This window comes from Mobula birostris, chromosome 4 (assembly GCF_030028105.1).
Source record: "Mobula birostris isolate sMobBir1 chromosome 4, sMobBir1.hap1, whole genome shotgun sequence".
Lineage (NCBI taxonomy): Eukaryota > Metazoa > Chordata > Chondrichthyes > Myliobatiformes > Myliobatidae > Mobula > Mobula birostris.
Genome location: NC_092373.1, coordinates 86,168,209 through 86,193,771, shown reverse-complemented (window position 1 = coordinate 86,193,771; position 25,563 = coordinate 86,168,209). Strand labels below are relative to the sequence as shown.

General features: G+C 42.7%; 1 protein-coding gene across 1 annotated transcript in view; it reads left to right on the top strand.

Moving 5' to 3' along the window:
• Window positions 1-3,534: 3,534 nt before the first annotated feature.
• Window positions 3,535-25,563, top strand: part of LOC140197046 (alpha-1,4-N-acetylglucosaminyltransferase-like) — a 50,203-nt gene continuing 28,174 nt past the window's right edge. Inside the window, 1 exon segment of the mRNA XM_072256976.1 lies at window positions 3,535-3,598. Coding sequence (XP_072113077.1) covers window positions 3,535-3,598 — 64 coding nt within the window.

Genomic DNA, 25,563 nt, shown 5'->3' with positions numbered 1-25,563 from the left:
TTTATTTTAAAACTGAAGACAATATGGAACTACAGGAGGTAGCACACACAAAATGCTGGAGGAACTCAGTAGGTCATTCATATTGAAGGCTAATCCACATGATTCTGCAGATGCAGTGTATTTAAATTTGGCAGGGTGACCTGTCACATGAAGACTGGTCCATAAATTTAGAGTTCAAAGTACTGGATGAAGTGTGTCAGCATGGATTGAAATCGGTTATCACATTAAATAAATGTAACAAACATAAAATGCTGGAGGAACTTAGCAGGTCAGGCATCATCTACGGAAAAGAATAAAGCCTCAATGCTTCAGGTAGGGACCCTTTTTGACTCGTGTTACTGAAATAAGTGGAATAAGGTGGATGAACTCATGGTGCAATTACAGATTGGTCAGTATGAAGTTGTGAGCATCACTGAGTCGTGACTGAAAGAAGGCCACAGCTGGCAGCTTGATCTTTATATTGAAAGGACAGGAAGGAAGGCACAGGCAGTGGTGTGGCTCTGTTGGTAAGGGATGTAACACTTTGTATTGAAAGGACAGGCAAGAAGGCAAATGTAGCGGTGTGTCTCTGTTGGTAAGAAAAAGGTGACGTAGAATCCAAAAATGTTGAATCTTTTGTGGGTAGAGTTAAAAAACTGCAAGAGTGAAAAAGCATTATGGGAATCATATATAGGCCTCCAAATAGTAGCCACGATGGGGGGTTGAGATTGAAAAGGGAGCCGAAAAAGGCAGGTAATAAGGGGAATGACACAATTGTAATCAGGTTGGTGTTGAATCATAAGAAGGGCTTTTTTGAATGCCTACAAGATGGATTTTTACATCAGCCTGTGCTTGAGCCGACTCAAGGAATGGTTATCTTAAATTGGGAGTTGTGAAATAACCCAGATCTTATTAGGGAGCTTTATATAAAGGAACCCTTAAGAGGCAGTGATCATATTATGTTTGAATTCATACTGCAGTTTGAGAGGGAGAAGCATAACTCACATGTATCAGTATCACAATGCAATAAAGGGAATTACAGAGGTATGAGAGAGGGGCTTGCCCAGGTGGATTGGAGGATACTGGTAGGATGATGGCAGAGCAGAGATGGCTGAAGTTTTTGGGAATAGTTCAAAAGCCACAGGATAGATAAGTCCCACAGAAATGTTCTCAAATGGTAGGGGTAGGCAACCATGGCAGACAAGGGAAGTTAAGGACTACATAAAAGCCAAGGAAATGGCATATAAGGTAGCAAAAGTGAACGGGAAGTTGGATGATTGGGAAGCTTTCAAAATCCAACAAAAGGCAACTAAAAAGTGACAAGAGGGGAAAAGATGAAACATTCAGGGCAAACTAGCCAATAATATAAAGCAGGATGCTAAATTTTTTTTCAGTTATATAAAGAGTAAAAGGGAAGTGAGAGTTGACATTGGACCACTAGAAAATGATGCTAGTGAGGTAGTAATGGGGGATAACGAAATGGCAGATGAACTTAATAAGTACTTTTCAACAGACTTCACTGTGGAAGACACCAGCAGTATGGCAGAGGTCCGTAAGTATCGGAGAGCAGGCGTGAGTGCCATTGCTATTACAAAGGAAAAGTGCTAGGCAAACTCAGAGGTCTTAGGGTGGGTAAGTCATCTGGACCAGATGGACAACATCCCAGGGTCCTGAGTGGGGTTGCTGAAGAGATAACGGATGCGTTGGTTATGATCTTTCAAGAATCTCTTGATTCTGGCATGGTCCTGGAAGAGTAGAATATTGCAAACATCACTCCACTCTTTAATAAGGGAGGAAGACAAAAGAAAAGAAATTATAGGCTAATTAGCCTATCCTTAGTGGTTGAGAAAGTGTTGGAGTCTATTATAAGGAGAAGATTTCAAGGTACTTGGAGACCAATGATAAAATTAGTCAAAGACAGCATGGTTTCTGTCAAGGGAAATCTTGCCTGATATATCTCTTAGTGTTCTTCAAGGAAGCAACAAGCAGGAGGACAAAAGAAAGGCAATGAATGTCATTTACTTTGATTTTCAGAAGGCATTTGATGAGTTGCCACACATGAGGCTGCTTAACAAGATAAAATCCTATGGTGTTACAGGGAAGCTATGGTGTTATGGCGAGTGGGAATAAAGGGGCCTTTTCTGGTTGGCTGCCAGTGACTACTGGTGTTCCCCGGGAGTCAGTATTGGGACCACCACTTTTTACAGTTTGTCAATGATTTGGATAGTGGAATTGATGGATTTGTGGCAAAGTCTGAGGATGATACAGCAATAGGTGGAGGTGTAGGTAGTGCTGAGGAAGCAATATGATTGCAGCAGGACTTAGTTGAATTGGAAGAATGGGCAAAATATTGGCAGATGGAATAGAGTGTTGGGAAATGTATGATAATGCATTTTGGTAAAAGGAAAAATAGTGCAAACTGTGACCTAAATGGGGAGAAGATTCAAACGTCAGAGGTGCAGAGGGACTTGACAGTCCTTGTGCAAGACTCTCAGAAGGATTCTTTTACAGGTTGAATCTGTGGTAAAGAAGGCAAATACGCTGTTGGCATTTGTTTCAATGGGAACAGAATATAAAGGTAGGATATAATGCTGAGGCTTTATAAGACTCTAGTCAGACCACAGTTGAAGTGTTGTCAACAGTTCTGAGCCCCATATCTCAGAAAGGGTGTGTTGTCCTTGGAGAGAGTCCAGAGGAGGTTCATGAAAATTATTCTGGGAATGAAGGGGTTAACATATGAGGAGCGTTTGGCAACTGTGAGCCTCTACTTACTGGAATTTAGGAGATTGCGAGGGAGATCTCAAGAATCCAATGGAAAGTTGAAAGGACTGGATATGGTGGATGTGGAGAGGATGTTTACGATGGTGGAGGCATCCAGAACTCAAGGGCACAGCTTCAAAACTGAGGGGTGACCTTTTAGAACAGAGGTAAGGAGGAATTTTTCTGACCAGAGAGTCATGAATCTGTGGAATGCTCTGCCACAGACTGCAGTGGAGGATGTCCATGGGTATATTTAAAGCAGAAGTTGATATTTTCCAGATCGGTCAGGGCACCAAAGGATATGGCGAGAAGGCAGGTGTATGGGGTTGAGTGGGATCCACGATCAGCCATGGTGGAGTGGCAGAGCATTGGGCTGAATAGCCTAATTCTGCTCCCATGTCTCATGGTTTTATCGTCTTGTTGTCTCCATCGTGTCCATAGAATCTCATCCCTGTTCCTCTAATTATGGAATCTCCTCTCACTACTGCAGTCCTCTTCATTGGTTTTCTTTTCAGAGCTACAGCACCAGACTCAGTGCCAGAGACCCGTTCACTGTGGCTCTCCCAGCAGGTTGTTCACCCATAACAATGTCCAAAACATTGCATTTATTATTGAGTGGAGCGGCCACAGTGGTATTCTGCACAACTGTCCATTTCCCTTCTTTCTTCTGACAGTCAAATAGTTAACTGCCTCCTGCAATCTGGGGGTGACAATCTCCCTGTAGCTCCTATTTATCACTTCCTCAGTCTCCCATATAAGCTAATTATCATTGAGATACAGCTCCAGTTCTTTAACATGTTCTCTGAGGAACTGCAGCTCAGTGCAGCTGATGTAGATGTGGTTATCCGGGAGCCTGGAGGTATTCCAGAAATCCCACACATTGCACAGAAAGAAGATAACACAGTTCCCGGAGAAATGTCACTGCACTTACTGTGCCCCAACAAATGAGGAATGGAGAATAAACAAGAAGAAGAAACTTACTTTGGCCAAGCCTGATGAGCCAAAGCCACTCAAACATTGGCCCACTCACACAAAGGCCACTCCACTTGCCTCTTCCTTATTTTCATTTGCTCTTTCTCATGAATCCCAGTCACTAATAGAGTGCAGTCCAACTCTGCGATTTTGTATAAATCCATGAGATTCCTATTCACATAATCAATTTCAGGGAAAGTAAAACAGCCTTTTTAATCTCTGATGATCACAAAAATACTCTAATCCAAACAGATGGATCCCCTCTATCTTCTCACCAGCACCATCACATATTTCCTGGTCATGTGGTGGCTAGATTGCATGCAGTCTTCCAGATATGTGCTCCATAGGACACTGAGAATATCAGTTCTTCATCTATTTACTTTCACCTTATGTTCTCCATCACTCTGTTCTGCAGCTGTTAGGAGCTGAGGACACTACCCAAAGGTACCTGTGTTCATCAACCCTTTCAAGTGCCCTACCATTAACTGTACATGCCCAGTCCTGATTAACCTCCCAGAAATGCATCAGCTCACACTTGTCAGCAATAAATTCCATCTACAATAGCTCTGTCCAACTTTCCAACTGATCTACCAGTTGCTGTAGCCTTAGACAGCCCCTCTCCACATCACTCACACCACCCATTCTCATATCAGTTGCAAACATATGAACCACACCTCCGATATTCACATCTAAGTCTTTAATTGTCAATAGTCACAGAAGCAATCCCTTCCACAGACGTCTAATGAGTAAAATAAAGTCTCATTGCATGGTGTCATTTCAAAGTATTTCCCTCATTGTCAGCAAAACAAAAAAACTGATTATTGACTTGAGGTGGAATGCATGTCCCTGTAAGTATTAATGGGGCTGAGCTGGACATGGTCCAGAGCTTCAAGTTCCTCAATGTAAAATCACAAATAGCTTGTCCTGGTACAATCCTGTAAATGCTCTGGCCCTAGAAAGTGTAACAACACCTATAATCTACAGAAGGCTATGGAAATTCATCACATCCTCATTGACCTTCACAACTTTTAACAGATGCATCACATGAAGCATCCTACCCAGATACATCACCCTGGTATGGCAACTGCATTGCTAAAGACCATAATAAAATGCAGGGTTGTGAACACTGTTCAATCCATTACAGAAACTGACTTCTATCCAAGGATTTTTTCTCAGGTTAAAGGCAAGGCTAACAGATTTAGGGAATCTTAGTTTTCAAGAGATATGGAAGGCCTGGTTAATTTCCCTTTGAGTAAGACTCCGGCGCATTTGGACGCAGTGGCTTCTACTCACCCAATCAAAAATAATATTATCTTCTGTAAACATTTTTTACAATCTCAAGACCTTGCTAGACATTAGGAATGTAAAGTACTGCAGATCCACCCCATCAGCAAGTTGCTCATTGTCAGAGAAACTGAGGGTGTGGATTGTGCTGCTGCCTGGGTCAAGAGACTTCTGGAGAAGTTGAAGTATGAAGGTGGTGTGCAGTCTAACAGCAAGTGAACATCTCTGTCACTTTTCTTGTGATTGCAAGATCCTGTTGGACATCGTTAATGGGGAATGCTGCAAAATCAATTCAGTGATTTATTGACAGATTACAGGGGCAGACCACAAGAGAGGTGTTTGGTCTTGGTCATAGCAATGACTAGGTGTCAAGCCTCGTTGTCAACTGTTTACAGCTGTCCAGGAGAGAGGCATTGGAGTTGGTGCACTCAATCAGAGTGCCGGGAACAATGTGGCACAGTATCCAAGCTGGAGTCATGTTGCTCCCCCACCCCTAGCATTCACCTGGCAGTGGACAAGATGTGTTCTGTTCAACTGCAGACTGCTGCAACATTCGTGGACTCAGGGACATGGGCTTTTTTTGTGTGTAACTGTATTTTACTGATATCTCATCGGTGCTCTCTATTTTATCTGTGCTTCCTGTGTGATTGTTGATACTGTGTTTTGCACCTTGGCCCCAGGGAAACATTGTTTTGTTTGGTTGTACTCATGGGTATTCAGGTGTGGTTAAACTTGAATTTCAAGGAGGTGTATTGCAGGGATAAACAGCAATGTATAAGTGAGGTACTTGAAGAATATAAGGAATCCAAGAAAGAATATAAGGAATCCAAGAGAGTAATTAAGCAGGAAATCAGGAGGGCTCTAGCAAACACTGTGAAAGAGTATCCTAAAGCCTTCTACAGTTAGGTTAAAAGCAAAATGATATCAAATCACAAAATTGATCCTCTTGTAGATCAGCTTGGTCATCTATGCATGAAGACAAATGAGATAGGAGACATGTTAGATGGATATTTTGCATCCGTATTTACTCTGGAGACAGACATGAAATGGAGAAATGAGGCAAAGCAGCAGCAAGGTCTTGGATCCTATACTGATTACAGAGGAGGAGTTTCCTGCTGTCTTGAGGCAACCGAGCATGGATAAATTCCCAAGGCCTGCCAAGGGGCTTCCTCTGAATTTGTAGAAGGCTGGTGTGGAATTTGCAGAGGCCCTGTCACAGGTATTTAAAACTTCCTTTGTGATAGCTGGGGTGCTGGAGGATTGGAGGATAACTAAAGTAGTTCTGTTGATCAAGAATGGCTCTAAGAAAAAGTCAGGAAATTAAAGGCTGTTAAGCCTGACGTCAGAAGTGAGTATGTTGTTGGAAGGTATCCTAAAGGACTTAATATATAAGACTTTGTTTAGAAAAGGACTGATAAGAGATCGTCAATATGGCTTTGTGTGATGTATTGTAGATCATGCCTAACCAATTTGATAGAATTTTTCATGACGTTACCAGGAAAGCTGATGAAAGAAAGCAGCAGGTGTTGACTACATGGATATTAGTAAGGCATTTGTCAAAATCCTCCATGGGAGATTAGTCAATAAGGCTCAGTCACTCAGAGTTCAAGGTGAGGTAGTAAACTGGATTTAACATTGGCTTCTCAAAAGCCAGAGAATGGTAGTAGATGGTTGCCTCTCTGACTGGAGGCCTGTGACTAGAGATCAGTACTGCATCTGTGGGTGTTTGTCATCTATAGCAATGATCTGAATGATTATGTGGTACACCAGACCAACAAATATGCATATAACACCAAGACTGGGTGTGTGATCTGGACAGTGAGGACGACTGTCAAAGCTTGCAGTGGGATCCAGACCAGTTGGAAAATGAATTGATAAAAATGGCAGATGGAATTAAATGCAGACAAGTGTGTGGTGTTGCACTTTTGGAGGACAAACCAGGCTTAGATTTGCATTGTGAATGTAGGAGATTGAAGAGTACAGTAGAACTGAGGGACATGAGAGTACAGATCCATAAGTGAAAGTAAAAGTGGTCTACTGGGTCATGAAGAGAGCTATTGGTACCTTGGCCTCAATAAATATAAGTACTGAGTAGAGGAGACGGATGAAATGTTAATGTTGTATAAGATGTTGATGAGGCATAATCTGGAGTATTGTGTGTAGTTTTGATCACCCACCTACAGGAAAGATGCAAATCAGATTGAAAGAGTACAGATAAAATTTACAGTGATGTAGCTGGGAGTTGATAACCTGAACTATTGGGAAAGGTTGAATGGGTTGGGACTTTATTGCCTGATGCATAGGAGAATGAATGGAGATTTCATAGAGGTATACAAGATTATGAGGGGTATAGATACGACAAATACAAGTGAACTTTTTCCACAAAAGTTGAGTGAGTCTACAAACTGTAAGTTATAGGTTGAGGTTGAAAGGTAAAATGTTTAATGGGGACATGAGATTGATGACAGTGTGGAAATAGCTGCCAGTACTAGTGGTAGATCAGGGCTCAACATCAATATTTAAGGGAAGTTTTCATTAGTACAATGATGGGAAGGTTGTGGATGGCGATGGTCCAGGTGTAGGTTGATGGGTTTCGGCAGAATAATGGGTCAGCATGGACTTGATGGGCCGAAGAGGCCTGTTTCTGTGCTTTAGTTCTCTATAACTCTATGACTCTACCTACACTTTTCTCAGCCTCAAGGAAAACACCAATATAATCAAAGACACCTCCCACCGGAGTCAATTTCTCTTCTCCCTTTTGATTGAGCAGAAGATACAAAAGTTTGAAACCACACACCAACAGGCTTAAGGACAGCCTCTATCCTGCTATTATAGGATTCATAAATAGGCTTTTTGTTCAATAAAGATGTAAGCTTGACCTCACAGTGTACTTCGTTTTGTCTTTGCACGTTACTGTCTACCTTCCTGCATCCTTTCTGAAACTGAAACCGAAACAGAACTTCCAACAAGCTGTTCTTGCATCTCCCTTTGTAATACACAATGTATTTATGGCTTGAAATTATCTGTATGGATTGTATTCAAAACAAAGTTTTTCACTGTCTTTCAGTACAGGTGACAACAAGGAACCAATTACTAGTTGCCAATAATAAGAGTAGATAAATCTTGTTCTGAATTTTTGAGCAAAGCAATAGAGAGAGAGATAGAGACAGACAAAGAGACAGATGGGCCCACATTCCACACAGGCTTGGGGAAAGCAGTCTACATAACCAAGGACCCATCCCATCCTGGTCAACCTCTCTTCTTCCACCTTCAATTGGGTAGAAGACTCAAAAACTGTTAAACATGCATCCACCAGGCTCAAGGACAGCTTCCATTCTGTTGGTATAAAACTCTTCAAAAGACTTATTATACAAAAAGATGAGCACTTGATCACTCAGTCTATCTTATAATGGCCTTCACTTCATCTGTCAACCTGCTTTGTACGTTCACTGTAACTGTAACACTATATAGTGTTGCTGCTTTCCTTTTGACTACCTGAATATAGTACATATAGAATGATTTGTATGGAGGGCCTGAAAACAAAACTGTTCATGATATCATGAGTGACATTAATAAACAAATTGCCAATTATCTGTTCACAGTTTGGAGAAAAATGATGCCGATTGTGTACTTAAATTGAAAGAGATACTTTTGGGAAATAGATTAGAACAACTGGAAATCTGGAACATTGTTTTTTTTTGAGTCATGGAGTCTTAGGGAACAGCAGCATAGCAGGCCTTTCAGCCCATCTAGTCTGTGATGACCTATTTTCTGCCTCGACCCATCTACCTGCACCCGGACCATAGGTCTCCATAACCCTCTCATCATGCATCTTTGAAAACTTCTCAAGTTGTAATTAAAGATTTGAGTGATATTGCCAAGGATCTATGAAGTAAAGAGGTTAAAAGGGTTAATAATAGGTAAAATTATAACGAACAGCTCAGGAAGAGACTTGTCTTACTACTCACCACCAATGAAATGTCTTCAAGCTTTGGTCCCTGAAGGACAAAATTTATTTCTGATCTTAAATATTCATCCTCTATTTGTGTATTTTAGCTTAATGTTAGAATAATTTAAATTGTATTTATATCAAATATAAAACTCTATCTGGAAAGACGGTGCGCATGAACCTTGAAGACATTCTGCGGACTACGTATAGTACTTCTAAATATACCTCTTTTGAATTACTCTCACTGCAACCTGCAGCATGAAATTTCCCATTAAGCAATGTGCTTCTAAATCTACTTGATGACTTACAGATTTCATGATCTCATGAAGGACTTGGCAGACTTAACTTTCAAGGAACCAAGTATGGCACCTTTAAGCAGGTGAAAGTTCATCACCATTTCCGGAAGCAAGGCAGTGGGTGGGGGATGGGAACTCCTAGCCAGACTGAAACACAGAGAAATGAGATACCCTCTACCCAGCATCTTGTTAGCAGATTTGCAGTTGCTTAAGAACAAAATTGAGTACCTAACAAAAGATCGCGGTATTGCAGCGAAATGAGAGATCATTGTGTTCTGTGTTTGAATGAGACATAAATTCCTCCCAGCACACCAGATACAGCAATCAGTCCCAAAGCATATTGATTCACAGGATGGACCAAGCTGCTGATTTGGAAAAGCCAAAAGCTGGGGGTGTGTGTTTCATGATAAACTCTCAGTGGTGCTCGGATATGATGGTTTTGTCAAAAGTAGGAATAGCTCTGTTTCATACCCAGACTGCAATTTGGTAAATCTGATCCCTTGACTGTTCTTCTCCTACTTACATACAGGCTGAGGCTAAATAGCAAACCTTCGGAGATTAGGACAACAAAGGAGTGGCTGTGGGTGGCAGAAGAGCAGCTACTGGATTGCTTCAAGTTGTCAGAATGGGCCATGTTCAAGGACTCATCTGTGGATCTGCCTGAAGGCACCATAAGACGATTAGATCATAAGACATAGGAGAAGAATTAGGCCATTCAGCCCATCAAGTCCGCTCCACTATTGCATCATGGCTGATCCCGGATCCCACTCAATCCCATACACCAGCCTTCTCGCCATATCCTTAGATACCCTGACCGATTGGAAAACGATCAACTTCTTCCTTAAATATATGTATGTACTTGGCCTCTACCACAGTCTATGGCAGAGCTTCCTGCAGATTTACTACTTTCTGGCTCTTTACGTCTATTGTAAAGGGGCACCCTCATTTTTAAGGCTGTGACCTCTAGTTCTGGATACCCCTACCATAGGAACCATCCTCTCCACATCCACCCTATCTAGTTCATGATTGTTATGGATGTTATTAAAACAGTTGTAAATAAGTTTGTCCCGATAAAATCATTCAGAGTCTTTCCAACCAGAAGCCCTGGATAAACTAAGAGATCTGCAATCTGCTGAGGGCCAGGTCAGAGTTATTCAAGGACTTCACTTCCAGATGAGCTCAACGCCTTCTAGGATCACTTTGACCATCAAAACATGGAGGAACCATCACAAACTGCCACAGCCCCTGATGATCTGTGACTTCTGTGATTTCTGTCTCTAAGGCTGACAGGTGAGCAGCCTTCAGGACAATGAACCCAAGAAAAGAACACGGCCCAAATGAGGCACCTTATCAAATACTAAAGAGCTGTGCTGAACAACTGGTTTGATTGTTTACTGAGATCTTTAACCTCTCGCTTTGGCAGTCTGAGGTACTCGCTTGAGTCAAGCGGGCTTCAATTACACCAGTGCTAGCGAATGTGGTAACCTGCCTCAATGACTATCGTCCAGTAGCACTTATTTCCATGGTAATGAAACACATCAGCTCCTGCAGGTTACTCTCTAATTTGCCTACCTGCACAATAGGCCCACAACAGATGCCACCTCATTGGCTCGTCACTCAACACTGGAACATCTGGGCAGCCACAATGCATACATTCTGTCAAGATGGCACCTGTTGACAACGCTCCCATGGTCGACATCTTCTGGATAGACCACAATACTATCTGTTTCACTTCTTTTGTGTTTTTTACATTGACTTTTCATCCTGAATATGTTCCTGGAACTGTTGGAGCCTGTGATTTGCTGTTTGGAGACCAGTTAGGTGATCCAGCAATTTGCTGACTCTAAGAGGATTCTGTAAGGCAGAGAGCACAGCCCTTGAGGCCAGGATACTTCAGCTCCAATGTTCAACTCTATTTTGTCAATGAAAGCTTCCACTGTTTGCCAATTAAAGCAACGAGGGAGATTGAGACATCGAGGTGAATGTGGAAGGTGAGCACCTGCTGCCTGCCTTCTGATTGCTGGTGGGATCACTCTGCTGCTGGACAGGGGAGCATGTGTGGCCTGTCATTGTCCCTGGAGAATGTTACCAAGGTCTTCTGTGTTTTGCATATGGATATCGATTTGGGCTATGGTCTGTGGACTTCTTTTCAGTCTTATAGTTTTTTATATTTTGTGTTTTTTGCCCTTTTAGTTTTTTTTGTGCAGGGGTGGATTGGGGGTTAATGACCTTTTTCTGTTTCATGTGGAGGGGCTTTGGGGGTTGATGATTGTGATGTCATTTTCTTTCTTGATTTCTGCAGAAGAATCTCAGAGTTGTATACTTTGATAATAAATGAACCTTTGAATCCTTTGAATCAGAATGCTCCTTATGGTCAACAGCTCAGCATTCAATACTGTTATCCACTCAAAGATAATCAATTAGCTTCAAGACCATGTCCTCAATGCATCCTTATAACTATTTAACCATATTACAATTACAGCACGGAAACAGGCCATCTCAGCCCTTCTAGTCCATGCCGAACTCTCACTATTACTTACTAATCCAATTTACCACCCCGTCATCCAGATCATTAATATATATAGACATCCCACCTCTCCTGGAAGTTCCAGGAGTCTCCCGCATATTAATAGTGGCTCCCTGATGCCCGAAAATTATATACAATGTCCTGGAAACCAATTTTTTTGAGAGCGAGAGGGCGCGAGAGAGTGAGAGCGACCACGAGAGAGAGAGCATGAGAGAGAGAGAGAGAGAGAGAACGTGAGAGTGAGAGAGAGAGCCCCAATGCCATAGTTAACTTTGCTGATGTCACCACTGCTGTAAGCTGAATCGAAGGTGGTCAGGAATCACCATAGAGGAGACGAATGTAAAACCTGGGTGAATCGTGCCAAAACAACAATCTCTTTCTTGATGTCAGCAAGTCTTAGCAGCTGATTATTGACTTCAGTAGGAGGAAACCAGAGGTCCACGAGCCAGTCCTCATCAGAGATGGTGACGGTCAGCAACTTTAAATTCCTCTGTGTTATTCTTTCAAAGGACCTGTCCTGGACCAAGCACATAATTATAATTATGAGGAAAGAATGGCAGTATCTTTACTTCCTTAGGAGCTTGTGAAGCTTCACATGACATCTAAAACTTTGACAAATTTCTATAAACATGTAGTGGAGAGCATATTCACTGGTTGTATCACAGCCTGGTATGGAAACACCAATGCCCTTGAATGGAAAATCCTACTAAAAAAGCAGTGGCTATGGCCCAGTCCATCATGGGGAAAGATCACCCCTCCATTGAGCATATCTACACAAAGTGTTTTTGCAGGAAAGCAGCCTCCATCATCACAGATTCCCACCAGCTAGGTTATGCTATCTTCTTGTTGCTGTCATCAGGACAAAGGTCCAGGAGCCTCAGAATTTACACCACCAGGTCAGGAAAGTTATTACCCCTCATCCATCAGGCCCTTCAACCAAACGGAAATATTTCACTCAACTTCACTTGTTCCATCAATGTAATTTCCCATGACCTATCAGCTCATTTTCAAGTACTCTTCATTCCACATTCTCGATATCTATTGCTTATTTATTTATTCTTATTATTCCTTTCTTTTTTTATTTGCCCCACTTGTTGTCTCTTGCACATGAATTAGACACCCAAGTTGGTGCGGTCTTTCATTGATTCCTTTCAAACATAGAAACATAGAAAACCTACAGCACAATACAGGCCCTTCGGCTCACAGTGCTGTGCTGAGCATGTATTTATTTAGAAATTTTCTAAGGTTACATAGCCCTTTATTTTACTAAGCTCAATGTACCTATCCAGGTGTCTCTTAAAAGACCCTATCATATCCACCTCCACCACCATCACCGACAGCCCATTCCATGCACTCACCACTCTCTGTGTAAAAAAACTTACCCCTGACATCTCCTCTGTACCTACTTCCAAGCACCTTAATACTGTGCCCTCTTGTGTTAGCCATCTCAGCCCTGGGAAAAACTCTCTGACTATCCACACGATAAATGTCTTTCATCATCTTATATGCCTCTATCAGGTAACCTCTCATCTTCCGTCATTCCAAGAAGGATGAATACTTCATGAATACTTTGCTTCAGTATTCACCATAAGTATTCATTCACTCAACCTATTCTCGTAAGGCCTGTTACCCAATCCAGGCAACATCCTTGTAAATCTCCTCTGCACACTTTCTACGGTTTCCACATTTTTCCTGTAGTGAGGTGACCAGAACTGAGCACAGTTCTCCAAGTGGGGTCTGACCAGGATCCTATATAGCTGCAACATTACCTGTCGCCTCCTCAATTAATGATTGATGAAGGCCAATGCACCGTATGCCTTCTTAACTACAGAGTCAACCTGCGTAGACACTTTGAGTGCCCTTTGGATGACGACCCCAAGATCCCTCTGATCCTCCACATACTCAAGAGTCTTGCCATTAATACTATATACTTCTATCATATTTGTCCTACCAAAATGAACCCCCGGACACTTATCTGGGTTGAACTCCATCCGCCACTTCTCAGACACGTGGAAATCTGCAGATGCTGGAGATTCAAGCAATACACATAAAAGTTGCTGGTGAACGCAGCAGGCCAGGCAGCATCTCTAGGAAGAGGTACAGTCGACATTTCGGGCTGGAATCCCCTCCCCCTTTTCTTTCTTCCTAGGCCTCCTGTCCCATGATCCTCTCATATCCCTTTTGCCAATCAACTGTCCAGCTCTTGGCTCCATCACTCCCCCTCCTGTCTTCTCCTATCATTTCAGATCTCCCCCTCTCTCTCCCATTTTCAAATCTCTTACTAGCTGTTCTCTCAGTTAGTCCTGACGAAAGATCTCGGCCCGAAACGTCGACTGTACCTCTTCCTAGAGATGTTGCCTGGCCTGCTACGTTCACCAGCAACTTTTATGTGTATTGCCACTTCTCAGCCCAGCTTTGCAGCCTATCAATGTCCCACTGTAACGTCTGACAGCCGTCCATACTATCCAAATCACCCCCAATTTTGTGTCACCAGCAAATTTACTAACCCATCCCTCCACTTCCTCATCAAGATCATTTACAAAATTCACAAAGAAAAAGGGTCCCAGAACAGATTCCTGAGGCACACTACTAGTCACTGACCTCTGTGTTGAATATGACCCATCTACAACCACTCTTTGCCTTCTGTGGGAAAGCCAATTCTGGATCCACAAAGCAATGTTCCCTTGGATCCCATGCCTCCTTATTTTCTCAATAAGCCTTGCATGGGGTACCTTATCAAATGCCTTGCTGAAATCTATATACACTACATCTACTGCTCTACCTTCATCAACGTGTTTAGTCACATCCTCAAAAAATTCAGTCAGTCTTGTAAGGCATGACCTGCCCTTGACAAAGCCATGCTGACTATTCCTAATCATTTTATGCCTCTCCAAATGTTCACAAATCCTGCCTCTCAGGATCTTTTCCATCAACTTACCTACCACTGAAGTAAGACTTACTGGTCTATAACCTTCCTGGGCTATCTCTACTCCTTCTCTTGAATAAGCGAACACCATCCGTAAACCTCCAATCCTCCAGTACCTCTCCCGTCCCTATTGATGATGCAAAGATCATCGCCAGAGTTTCAGCAATCTCCTTCCTTTCCTCCTACAGTAGCCTGGGGTACATCTCATCCGGTCCCGGTGACTTATTCAACTGGATGCTTTCCAAAAGCTCCATCACATCCTCTTCTTTAATATGTACATGCTTAAGTTTTTCAGTCAGCTGTAAGTCATCCCTACAATTGCCAAGATCCTTTTCTGTAGTGAATACTGAAGCAAAGTACTCATTAAGTACCTCTGCTGTCTCCTCCAGTTCCATACACACTTCCCCACTGTCACACTTGATTGGTCCTATTCTCTCATGTCTTATCCTCTTGCTCTTCATATACTTCTAGAATGCGTTGGGGTTTTCCTTAATCCTGCTCGCCAAGGCCTTCTCATGGCCCATTCTGGCTCTCCTGATTTCATTCTTAAGCTCCTTCCTGCTAGCCTTATAATTTTCTAGATCTCTATCATTACCTAGTTTTTTGAACCTTTCGTAAGCTTTGCTTTTCTTCTTGACAAGATTTTCAACAGCCTTCGTACACCACGGTTCCTGTACCGTACCATCCTATCCATGTCTCATTGTTTGCTCCAGATTTACAAACTCGATCCCTGCTCCATATTAACAAATATAGTACTTGCAAAACATTCAGGCACCCTAGCTATATCCATGTGCTTAAGGCTTTTGCACGGTACAGCACATCTACTGTAATCAAGGGCTTTAAGAGGTTGGTTATAGCACTAATCAGCTCCAGACTTGATTCACTTCAATTGCCTATCACCACAACAGGTTAATATCAGACACAATTTTACTGTTACTCTACTCTGTTCTGGAACATCCGGATGAAAGTACATCAGTCTGCTGTTCATTGACTACAGCTCGATGTTCACCACATTTATCAGCAGGCCTCAGTCAGTCTTTTACTTCTCAAAACTATGTAGTTAAGCTCAGCTTCAATACGTTAACCAATTTGTGAAAAGCACCAATGTCAGCCCAACATTGCGCTGTAATGATCGATATTCTATGTTGTCTGAATCACAAGTGGTGTTGAGTGTTTCTCTTTCAACAGATGGAGTCTAACTATTCGGTTTCAGTCTTACAGCATCTGCATATTTTGATTTTCATTTTTTGTACTTCACAAATGATTACTAATTCCTTTCTCAATGATCCTCTCTTCTAACTTTGAATCACTCTTGGTTCCAGGGGATCACATCCTTTTGCTTATTCCTGTCTTTGGCCTTTTTGAACTTGTGATATCTCCATTTTTTGAAATGCATTAAGAAATGCAGACACCAGAAATCCCAATTTAAAATTAAAAGTGCTAGAAATCCTCAGCAAGTCAGACAACTGCCACAGAGAGGGAAATAGAGTTAGTGTTGGAGGTTACTGCTCTTCCATCAGCTTATTTTATTCCTTCCTCACCAGCTTCGTTTCACTATTAACCTTTTATGATTGTCGCCTTATGTGACTGCTTATTGTTATACAGTCCTTCCTGGTAGCATTGCACCCTGGTGCTTGGAGAATAAATTCACTGTTTAGTATGTATGGAGAATAAATTCACAGTTTAATGTGTAAATGTAAGTTTAATGTGTAAATTTGTTACCCCATCTTGAACATACAACCACACCCTAGAATAGACTCACAGAATTGCATCACAGATTCAGCCAAATACTTCAGGTGAGTAGCATTGATTTTTTAACACAACCCTTTGTAATTATGTTGTGGTTTTCATATTATTTGGAAAAATATGTTTTATTTGTCAGACCTTGATTTGTTTTGATGCTGTCAGCTAGAGGGTGTACATAAAATGGAAATAGCTTTGTTTTTTTCTCTCCAAGTATGTTTATCACTAAAAGTAAATCAACAGGATCAGAAATACTGAAATAATATTACATATAAACAACTGTTAAAAATGTAACTCATTCAATTTCATATAGCTGAATGGGAGTAAAACACTGTGAGGTCTTTTAATCTCAGAGATAATTCTTTCCCCCATCTGATCTGCCAAGTGAATATCAATCAGTTGAGGAGAGGCAGATCAGGAGAAAACTATTAGGCATGAATCAAGGATAAAAAGCAAGTACCAACTGCCTTTGATGCCTTTCACTGACAGACACCATCAAAAGCAAGAAGTGAGGAGGAAAGAAAATTGTCTTTTCCATGATTTTACAATGTCCCAAGTGATAGCAAGCAGAGGACTGCTCTGAGTATGGTCCCTTGCGGTGGCATGGAAACTTTAAAGTGCCAGGAGCAAACTTTGTCCTCTAACTCAAGAGTTGAGAGCACGAAAGACTGAGCTAAGGCTGACACTTGATTCAGCACCAATGATTGCGAAAGACAGAGAGGTCTGATTTCTTCACTGACAACAAACTGAATGTAAAACTGCTGCTGAAAAATATTTTGGGTTTTCACTCTTTTGTTGCCTAGATTGTTCCAATGATATTCCCTTTGCTGAATTCTGCAAGTTCTCCAGTTCATTTCTGCCCTTAGTTAAAACAGGATCATTGCTGATCTCAGCGCAGATTTCACACGAAACTTTGCCATTCTGTTTGACTTGGAAGCAACACTTCTGAACCTGGAAATGTTGAAATTGCTGTGAATTAGGAGGGTGGAAAGAATTAATGGAATGTTTGCAATTCAGTGGAGACAGAGAGACTGAACAACATACATTAATCCAGGAGTCAGGGCTTGTTTATCATAATGAATCTGTCTGGAGGAGGAGTAAATCGAGGGAGAGGAGTGTAAGGGGAAAACACAAAACTGAAGCTGTGAGGTACAAAGCACACATTGCTGCGGAAATTGAAACAACGAATTAATTTTATAGTCTTGTATCAGAATTAACATCTCTGAAACACTATGAATGACTGAGCACCTAAAATTGTTGAATTCACTGTTGAGTAGCAAAGCTGAGATGTGCCTTATGAGAAAATGTGATCAGCAATGTTCTTGACCTCTCCCTGCTTACAGTTCCTTCACCAACACCACCAAACCTACCCCGTCTACCCTGCACTCCACGTTTCCGCTCTTCCCTCAAAATCAAGTTTATTGTCATGTGCACACGTACATATTTCTGAACAGATTGCAGTGAAATATTTGTTTGCAGCAGTATAGGCATATACTGTAGCATCAGACACAATATTGACAGGAAAAAATAATTTAAGCATAAATTGTATGCTATTTTAAAATGTCCAGTGAAAGCTGTGAGTTGATGCCATACAACCAAAGTCCACACCACTATAAACACTCCACAAACAGTCCAGGTCGGGCAGGATTAGAGTATTCAACCCATCAACTCTGTTCTGCCATTAGATCATGGTTGATTTATTTTCCCTCTCACCCCTACACTTCTCCTCCTAACCTCTAACACCCTGACTAATCAAAAACCTATCAACCACAGTTTCAGATATAGATAATGACTTAACCTCCACAGCCACCTGTAGCAATGAATTCCACGGATTCACCATCCTGTTTCTGGCTAAGATATTCCTCTTCATCTCTGTTTCAAAGGGCCTTTTCTATCCTGATGTTGTGTCCTCCGGTCCTAGACTCTCCCACCAGTGGAAATATTATCCGTATGTTCACATTATGCTTTTCAACATTCAGAAGGTTTCAATCAATCTCTGATTAGGTGGAGCCAAGATATTAGCCATTTTGATATTTTCTTTGAAAGGAAAACTAATTTCTTTTCTCTCTTCGCCAATTCTTACAAATACCTTTCGACTTGGACCCTCAGCTCCCTATTACTCCGTCTACAGGTACTGACTGACCTGGACTATTTGTGCAGTATCTGTTTTACACACAAAATTTGCTGGAGGAACTCAGAAGGCCAGGCAGCATCTGTGGAAAAAAGTACAGTTGATGTTTCAGGCCAAGAGGAAGAAAAAATTGAGCAGTAGATTTAAAAGCTGGGGGGAGGGGAGAGAGAAACACAAGGTGATAGGTGAGAGATGAAGTAAAGAGCTGGGAAATTGATTATTCAAAGAGATACAGGGCTGGAGAAGGGGAAATCCAATAGGAGAGAACAGAAGGCCATGGAAGAAAGAAAGTGGGGGAGAAGCACCAGAGTGAGGCAATGGGCAGGCAAGGAGATAAGGTGATAAAGGGGATAGGGAATGATAAAGGGAAGTGGGGGGAGGGGGCACTGTTGGTAGTTCAAGAAATCAATATTCAGTGGGGAGGGACGAATGGACAAGGAAGTAGCATAGGGATTGGTCCCTGCAGAAAGCAGAAAGTGAGGGGAGAGAAAGATGTGCTTGGTGGTGGGGTGCCATTGGAGGTGGCAGAAGTTCCGGAGAATTATGTGCTGGATGCGGAGGCTGGTGGGGTGGCAGCTGATGACAAGAGGAACCGTATCCCTGGTAGTGTGGCGGGAGGATGGGGTAACAGAAGATGTGCATGAAATGGAAGAGATGCTGTTGATGACAGCATTGACGTTGTAGGAAGGAGGACATCTCCTTCGTTCTGGAGCAGTGGACTAAGCACACACCCTTGAGGTACACTATGATAATTATCAGTGAGGTGGAGATGTTATTTCTGATCCACACAGACTGTGACCTTCTGGAGAGGAAATCCAGGATCCAGGCCCAGGTTTTGGAGTTTTTTGATCAGAACTGTAGGAATGATTGTGTTAAATGGTGAGCTGTACTCAATAAACAGCAGCCTGATGAAAGTATTAGTATCATCCAGGTGATTCAAGCCAATGCAATCCCATCCACTGTAGACCTTTTGTGGTGACAGGCCAAATGCAATGGGTCCAGGTCCTTGCTAAGGCAGGAATTGATTCTAGCCATGACCACCCTCTCAAAGAACTTCATGTGTGCATGTGAGGCCAGTGTTCTGTACTGAGTGTCAGATGTGGGAAGTCCGGGAGACTCCCAGCCTCCTGGACAACCACATCTGCGCCAGTTGTGTTGAACTATAGCTCCTTAGGGACCGGATTAGGGAACTGGAGCTGCAGCTCAATGACCTTTGTCAATCAGGGAAAGTGAGGAGCTGATAGAGAGGAGCTAGAGCCAAGTAGTCATACTGGGGCCTCAGGAGACAGATAAGTGAGTAACAGTCAGGAGATGGAAGGGTACTAGATAGATAGATAGATAGATATACTTTATTGATCCCGAGGGAAATTGGGTTTTGTTACAGCTGCACCAACCAAGAATAGAGCATAAATATAGCAATACAAAAACCACAAACAATCAAACAACAATATGCAAACTATGCCAGATGGAAATAAGTCCAGGACCAGCCTATTGGCTCAGGGTGTCTGACACTCCATGGGAGGAGCTGCAAAGTTTGATGGCCACAGGCAGGAACAACCTCCTGTGGCGCCCAGTGTTGTATCTCGGTGGAATATGGCCGGAGACCAACAGCAAAAAGTTCAATATCCAGTCTACAAACACGTTCCTCGATCGTAGTATGACCAGGATTGCACCATCCATTGTTAACCAGAACAGTAAGCCCCCAACTCATTTACACTTACCGCTCTCAGTGCACTTCCGGTCAGCCTGAACGGTCTGGAAGCCGTCCATGGAAAAGTTTTGATCGGGTATGTCCTCGTGCAGCCCCAGTAAGACACATAACACTGCACTCCTGAAATGTTCTCTGACGCCTGGCTAGCGGGATACTAGAGAGTCTTGCGTGGCTGTCCCCCTTAGCAATAAGTACTCCTGTTTGAGTACTGTTGGTGGAGGAATGACCTAATTGGGGGAAGCAACAGTGGCCACACCTCTGGCACAGAATCTGGCCCTGCGGCTCAGAAGGGTACGGAAAGGAAGAGGATGGCAGCTGTGATAGGGGACTCTATAGTTAGGGCGTCAGACAGGCGATTCTGTGGATGCAAGAAAGAAGCACGGATGGTAGTTTGCCACCCAGGTGCCAAGGTCCAAGATGTTTCTGATCATGTCCACGATATCCTGAAGTGGGAAGGAGAACAGCCAGATGTCGTGGTACATATTGGTACCAACAAAATAGATGGGAAAAGGGAGGAGGTCCTGAAAGCAGACTACAGGGAGTTAGGAAGGAAGTTGAGAAGCAGGTCCTCAAAGGTAGTCATCTCGGGATTACTACCTGTACCACATGACAGTGAGTATAGGCATAGAATGAGGTGGAGGATAAATGTGTGGCTGAGGGATTGGAGCAGGAGGCAGGGATTCAGATTTCTGGATCATAGGGACCTATTTTGGGGCAGGAGTGACTTGTACAAAAAGGATGGGTTGCACTTGAATCCAAGGGGGACCAATATCCTGGTGGGAAGGTTTGCAAAGACTACTGGGGAGAGTGTAAACTAGGATTGCTGGGGGTGGGAACCAAACTGAAAAGGCAGAGGAAGAGGCGGTTGGCTCACGAACAGAAACAGCTTGGAGACAGTGCAAGAGGGAGGATAGGCAGGTGATAGAGAAGGGATGTGTTCAGACCGATGGTTTGAGATTGTCTTTTTTAATGCAAGGAGTATTATGAACAAAACGGATGAGCTTAGAGCGTGGATCAGTACTTGCAGCTATGATGTTGTGCCCATTACAGAAACCTGGATGTCTCTGGGGCAGGAATGGTTACTCTGAGTGCCAGGCTTTAGATGTTTCAGAAAGGACAGGGAGGGAGGCAATAGATGTGGGGGTGTGGCACTATTGATCAGAAATAGTGTCACAGCTGCAGAAAAGGAGGGATTGTCTACGGAGTCTCTGTGGGTGGAAGTTAGGAACAGGAAGGGGTCAATAACTCTGCTGTTTTTTTTTTATAGACCACCCAATAGTAATAGGGACATCGAGGAGCACATAGGGAGACAGATTCTGGAAAAGTGTAATAATAACAGGGTTGTTGTGGTGGGAGATTTTAATTTCTGCATGTCGCTTGAGAAAAGGGTTTCGATGGGGTAGGGTTTGTTAGGTGTGTTCAAGAAGGTTTCTTGACACAATGCTTAGATAAGCCTACAAGAGGTGAAGCTGTACTTGATCTGGTATTGGGAAATGAACCTGGTCAGGTGTCAGATCTCTCAACGGGAGAGCATTTTGGAGATAACGATCGCAATTCAATCTCCTTTACCATAACATTGGAGAGGGATTGGAACAGATAAGTTAGGAAAGTGTTTAATTGGAGTAAGGAGAAATATGAGGCTATCAGGCAAGAACTTGGATGCATAAAATGGGAACAGATGTTCTCAGGGAAATGTACAGAAGAAAGGTGGCAAATGTTCAGGCGATATATGCATGGAATTCTGCATAGGTACATTTCAATGAGACAGGGAAAGGATGGTAAGGTACATTAACCGTGGTGCACAAAGGCTGTTGTAAATCTAGTCAAGAAGAAAAGAAGAGTTTATGAAAGGTTCAAAAAACTAGATAATGATAGAGATCCAGAAGCTTATAAGGCTAGCAGGAAGGGGCTTGAGAAAGAAATTAGGTGAACCAGAAGGGGCCATGAGAAGACCATGGCAGACAGGATTAAGGAAAACCATAAGGCATTCTACAAGTAAGTGAAGAGCAAGAGGATAAGATGTGAGAAAATAGGACCAATCAATTATGACAGTGGAAAAGTGTGTATGGATCTGGAGGAGATTCGTTGTTTCAGTATTCAATAAAAACTTAGGAACATAAGAACTATGAAAAAGGATCTTGGTGATTGTAGGGATGACTTACATCGGATTGAAAAGTTTGAGCATATAGGTATTAAGAAAGAGGTTGTGCTGGAGCTTTTGGAAAATATCAATTTGGATAAGTCACCAGGACTGGACGAGTTGTACCCCAGGCTACTGTGGGAGGCGAGGGAGGAGTTTGCTGAGCCTCTGGTGATGATCTTTGCATCCAATGGGGACGGGAGAGGTTCCGGAGGATTGGAGGGTTGCGAATGTTGTTCCATTATACAATAAAGGGAGGAGAGATAGCTCAGGAAATTATAGACCAGGGAGCCTTACTTCAGTGGTTGGTAAGTTGGTGAAGAAGATCCTGAGAGGCAGGATTTATGAACATTTGGAGAGGCATAATATGATTAGGAATAGTCAGCAGGGTTTTGTCAAAGGCAGGTCATGCCTTAAGAGCCTGATTGAATTTTCTGAGGACGTGACTAAACACATTGATGAAGGTATAGTCGTATCTGTGCCCAGGATGAAGCTTTCCACTCTACAACATCTGAGATGTCCTCTTCAAAGAATGGGCTTTCTCTTTCACCATCATCACGGCCGTCCTCACCTGCAACTCCTCTATTTCTTGCACATCTGCCCTCCCCCTATTTTAATGCTGCCATAAAAGGGAGAGGATCCCTTTGTATGTACCTATCGCCCCATTAGACTCTGTACTCAACACATCATTCTCCACATGGTATCCTACCTCTACGCATATCTTTTCTCACCACCTTCCCACTCCCACATACTCCAATTTCCACAGGGATCGCAGTCTACATGAGTCCCTTGTTCACTCATCCCTCCCCATTGACCTCCACCCTGGCACTTGTACCTGTAAGTGGGACAGGTGCTACACCTGCCCATACACATCTGCCATCAACATCATTCTAGGGCCCAAACAGTCCTTTCAGGTGAAGTGACACTTCACCTGCAAATCTGTTGAGGTCATCCACTGTATCCAGAATTCCCAGTGCAGTCTCCTCTACATTAGTGAGACATGACAGAGACTGGGCACTTTCACTACAAGTCCATAGTGGTATCCAAGACATCTTCAAGGAGCGGTGCCTCAGAAAGGCTGCATCTATTATTAAGGAACCCCATCACCCAGGACGTGCCCGCTTCTCATTGTTACCGTCAGGAAGGAGGTACAGAAGCCTGAAGGAACACACTCAGTGATTCAGGAACAGCTTCTTCCCCTCTGCCATCTGATTTCTAAATGGACATTGAACCCACGAACACTAACTCACTATTTTTATATCATTTCTGTTTTTGCACTATTTTTAATTTAACTATTTAATATACATATATATACTTACCATAATCGGTTTATTTTTTCTGTATTATTATGTATTGCATTGTACTGCTGCCACTAAGTTAACAAAGTTCACAACACATGCCGGCAATAATAAACCTGATTCTGTTTCAGATTCCGATAAGCTGCAAAAAGAGGGATTTCCCTGTGACACCCATTTCAATTTAACTTTGCATTCCCATTCCGCCATGTCAGGCTGTGACATTTTCTGTAGTCATATTGAGGTCACTCTCAGCTTCGAGGTGTTACAGTTCAAATTTCATCTTGGTAGCCTCCAACCTGGTGACATGAACATTGATTTCTCCAACTTCCAGAAATTTCTCTCTCCTCTCCCTTTCACCTTTCTCACCCCTTCTCCTGCACTGCCCATCACCCACTGGTGCCCTTCCTCCTTTGCTTTCTTCATGGTTCCCTGTTCACTCCTAGTAAATTCCTTCTTCAGCCCTTTACCTCTTCCACCGATCACCTCCAGCTTAATACTTCATTTACCAACCCCCTATTCACAACTGGTCTCTCCTAATAACTTTCAGCTTGAATTCCTTCTTATCCCCATCTCACTTCTTCCCCTGTCCTTTCTAATCCCGATGAAGATTCTGAGCCCAAAAAATCAACTATTCCTCTCCCTAGCTGCTGCCTGACCTTCTAAGTTCCTCCATCACTTTGTGTGTTTTAGACAAATTTCCTCTTTATTACAAGCTGGCATCAACAGGGATAACACATCCTGGAATAAATGATCCCTAATCCAAACTTTTTATTACATCCTCCCCCCCGCATCCCAACTATCCCTATGCACCGTGTTTACGTAGGATGAAGTAAGCTTTGTGCAGTGTACATACGTGCCTTGTGATCTGTGTGCAGTTCTGCCTTTACCTTATATGTACAATGGCAAGCTTCTTTCCTGGAGTTTTATGAAGCTGTTTCTAGCCTAGTAGCAAGGTATGAGTTCACTATCGTTCACTTCAGCCTGCAGTTTGTGGCTCAGGCCCATTGAGCCTGTGACAGATTTTCACTGCCTTGTACCAAATGTGTGTCCACACCACCTCACCTGACCCAATTTATCTCTCTATTACATGCACATCCCCCACATCTCTGTAGTGCTGTGAGCCAAGAATACATTACTCCCTGCTCTAAGTCTACTACTCACTTCTACAACAGAATGGAGACCAAGTGAGACTGCGTGACATAAAAGGAGATGTTGCCTGCTGAGCGAGAATGTAAATGCCAATTAATGATTGCTGAAATAAAGTTCGATAAGGACCGAGGAGAGGAGAAAATAATTGGAAGATCTGTGAGATACAGCCGATGTGAAAAACAACAGTTAGAAAATTCAAAACACCAGCCAGCATTGGAGTGATGAGTAAAACTGAGATTGCACTGAATAATTGAGGACTTTCACCATTTGAGGATTAACCATTTCTGCCGCGAAGTGGAAAAAGTGCATAAAGACGCTTCCTGCAGTACTTGCTTTTGTGTCCTGTGCACAAACACTCAATGCAGATACTAAAACAACAGGAATTCTGCAGATGCTGGAAATTCAAGCAACACACATCAAAGTTGCTGGTGAACGCAGCAGGCCAGGCAGCATCTCTAGGAAGAGGTACAGTCGACGTTTCAGGCCAAGACCCTTCATCAGGACAGATACTATTTCTCTTTAGGAAGACAATCTTCTCTCTATGAGCTCTTTTGTCCAACTGAAGGCACAAATCCAATGTGTGTTCACCCTCACAGAACAGAGGAAACCCTTTGGCTGATGAGACTATTTCTCTTCCATCAATTCCAGGTTAAATTTTAACTTTACTTCTCACAGTAGTCACAGTGGTGTCAAAGATG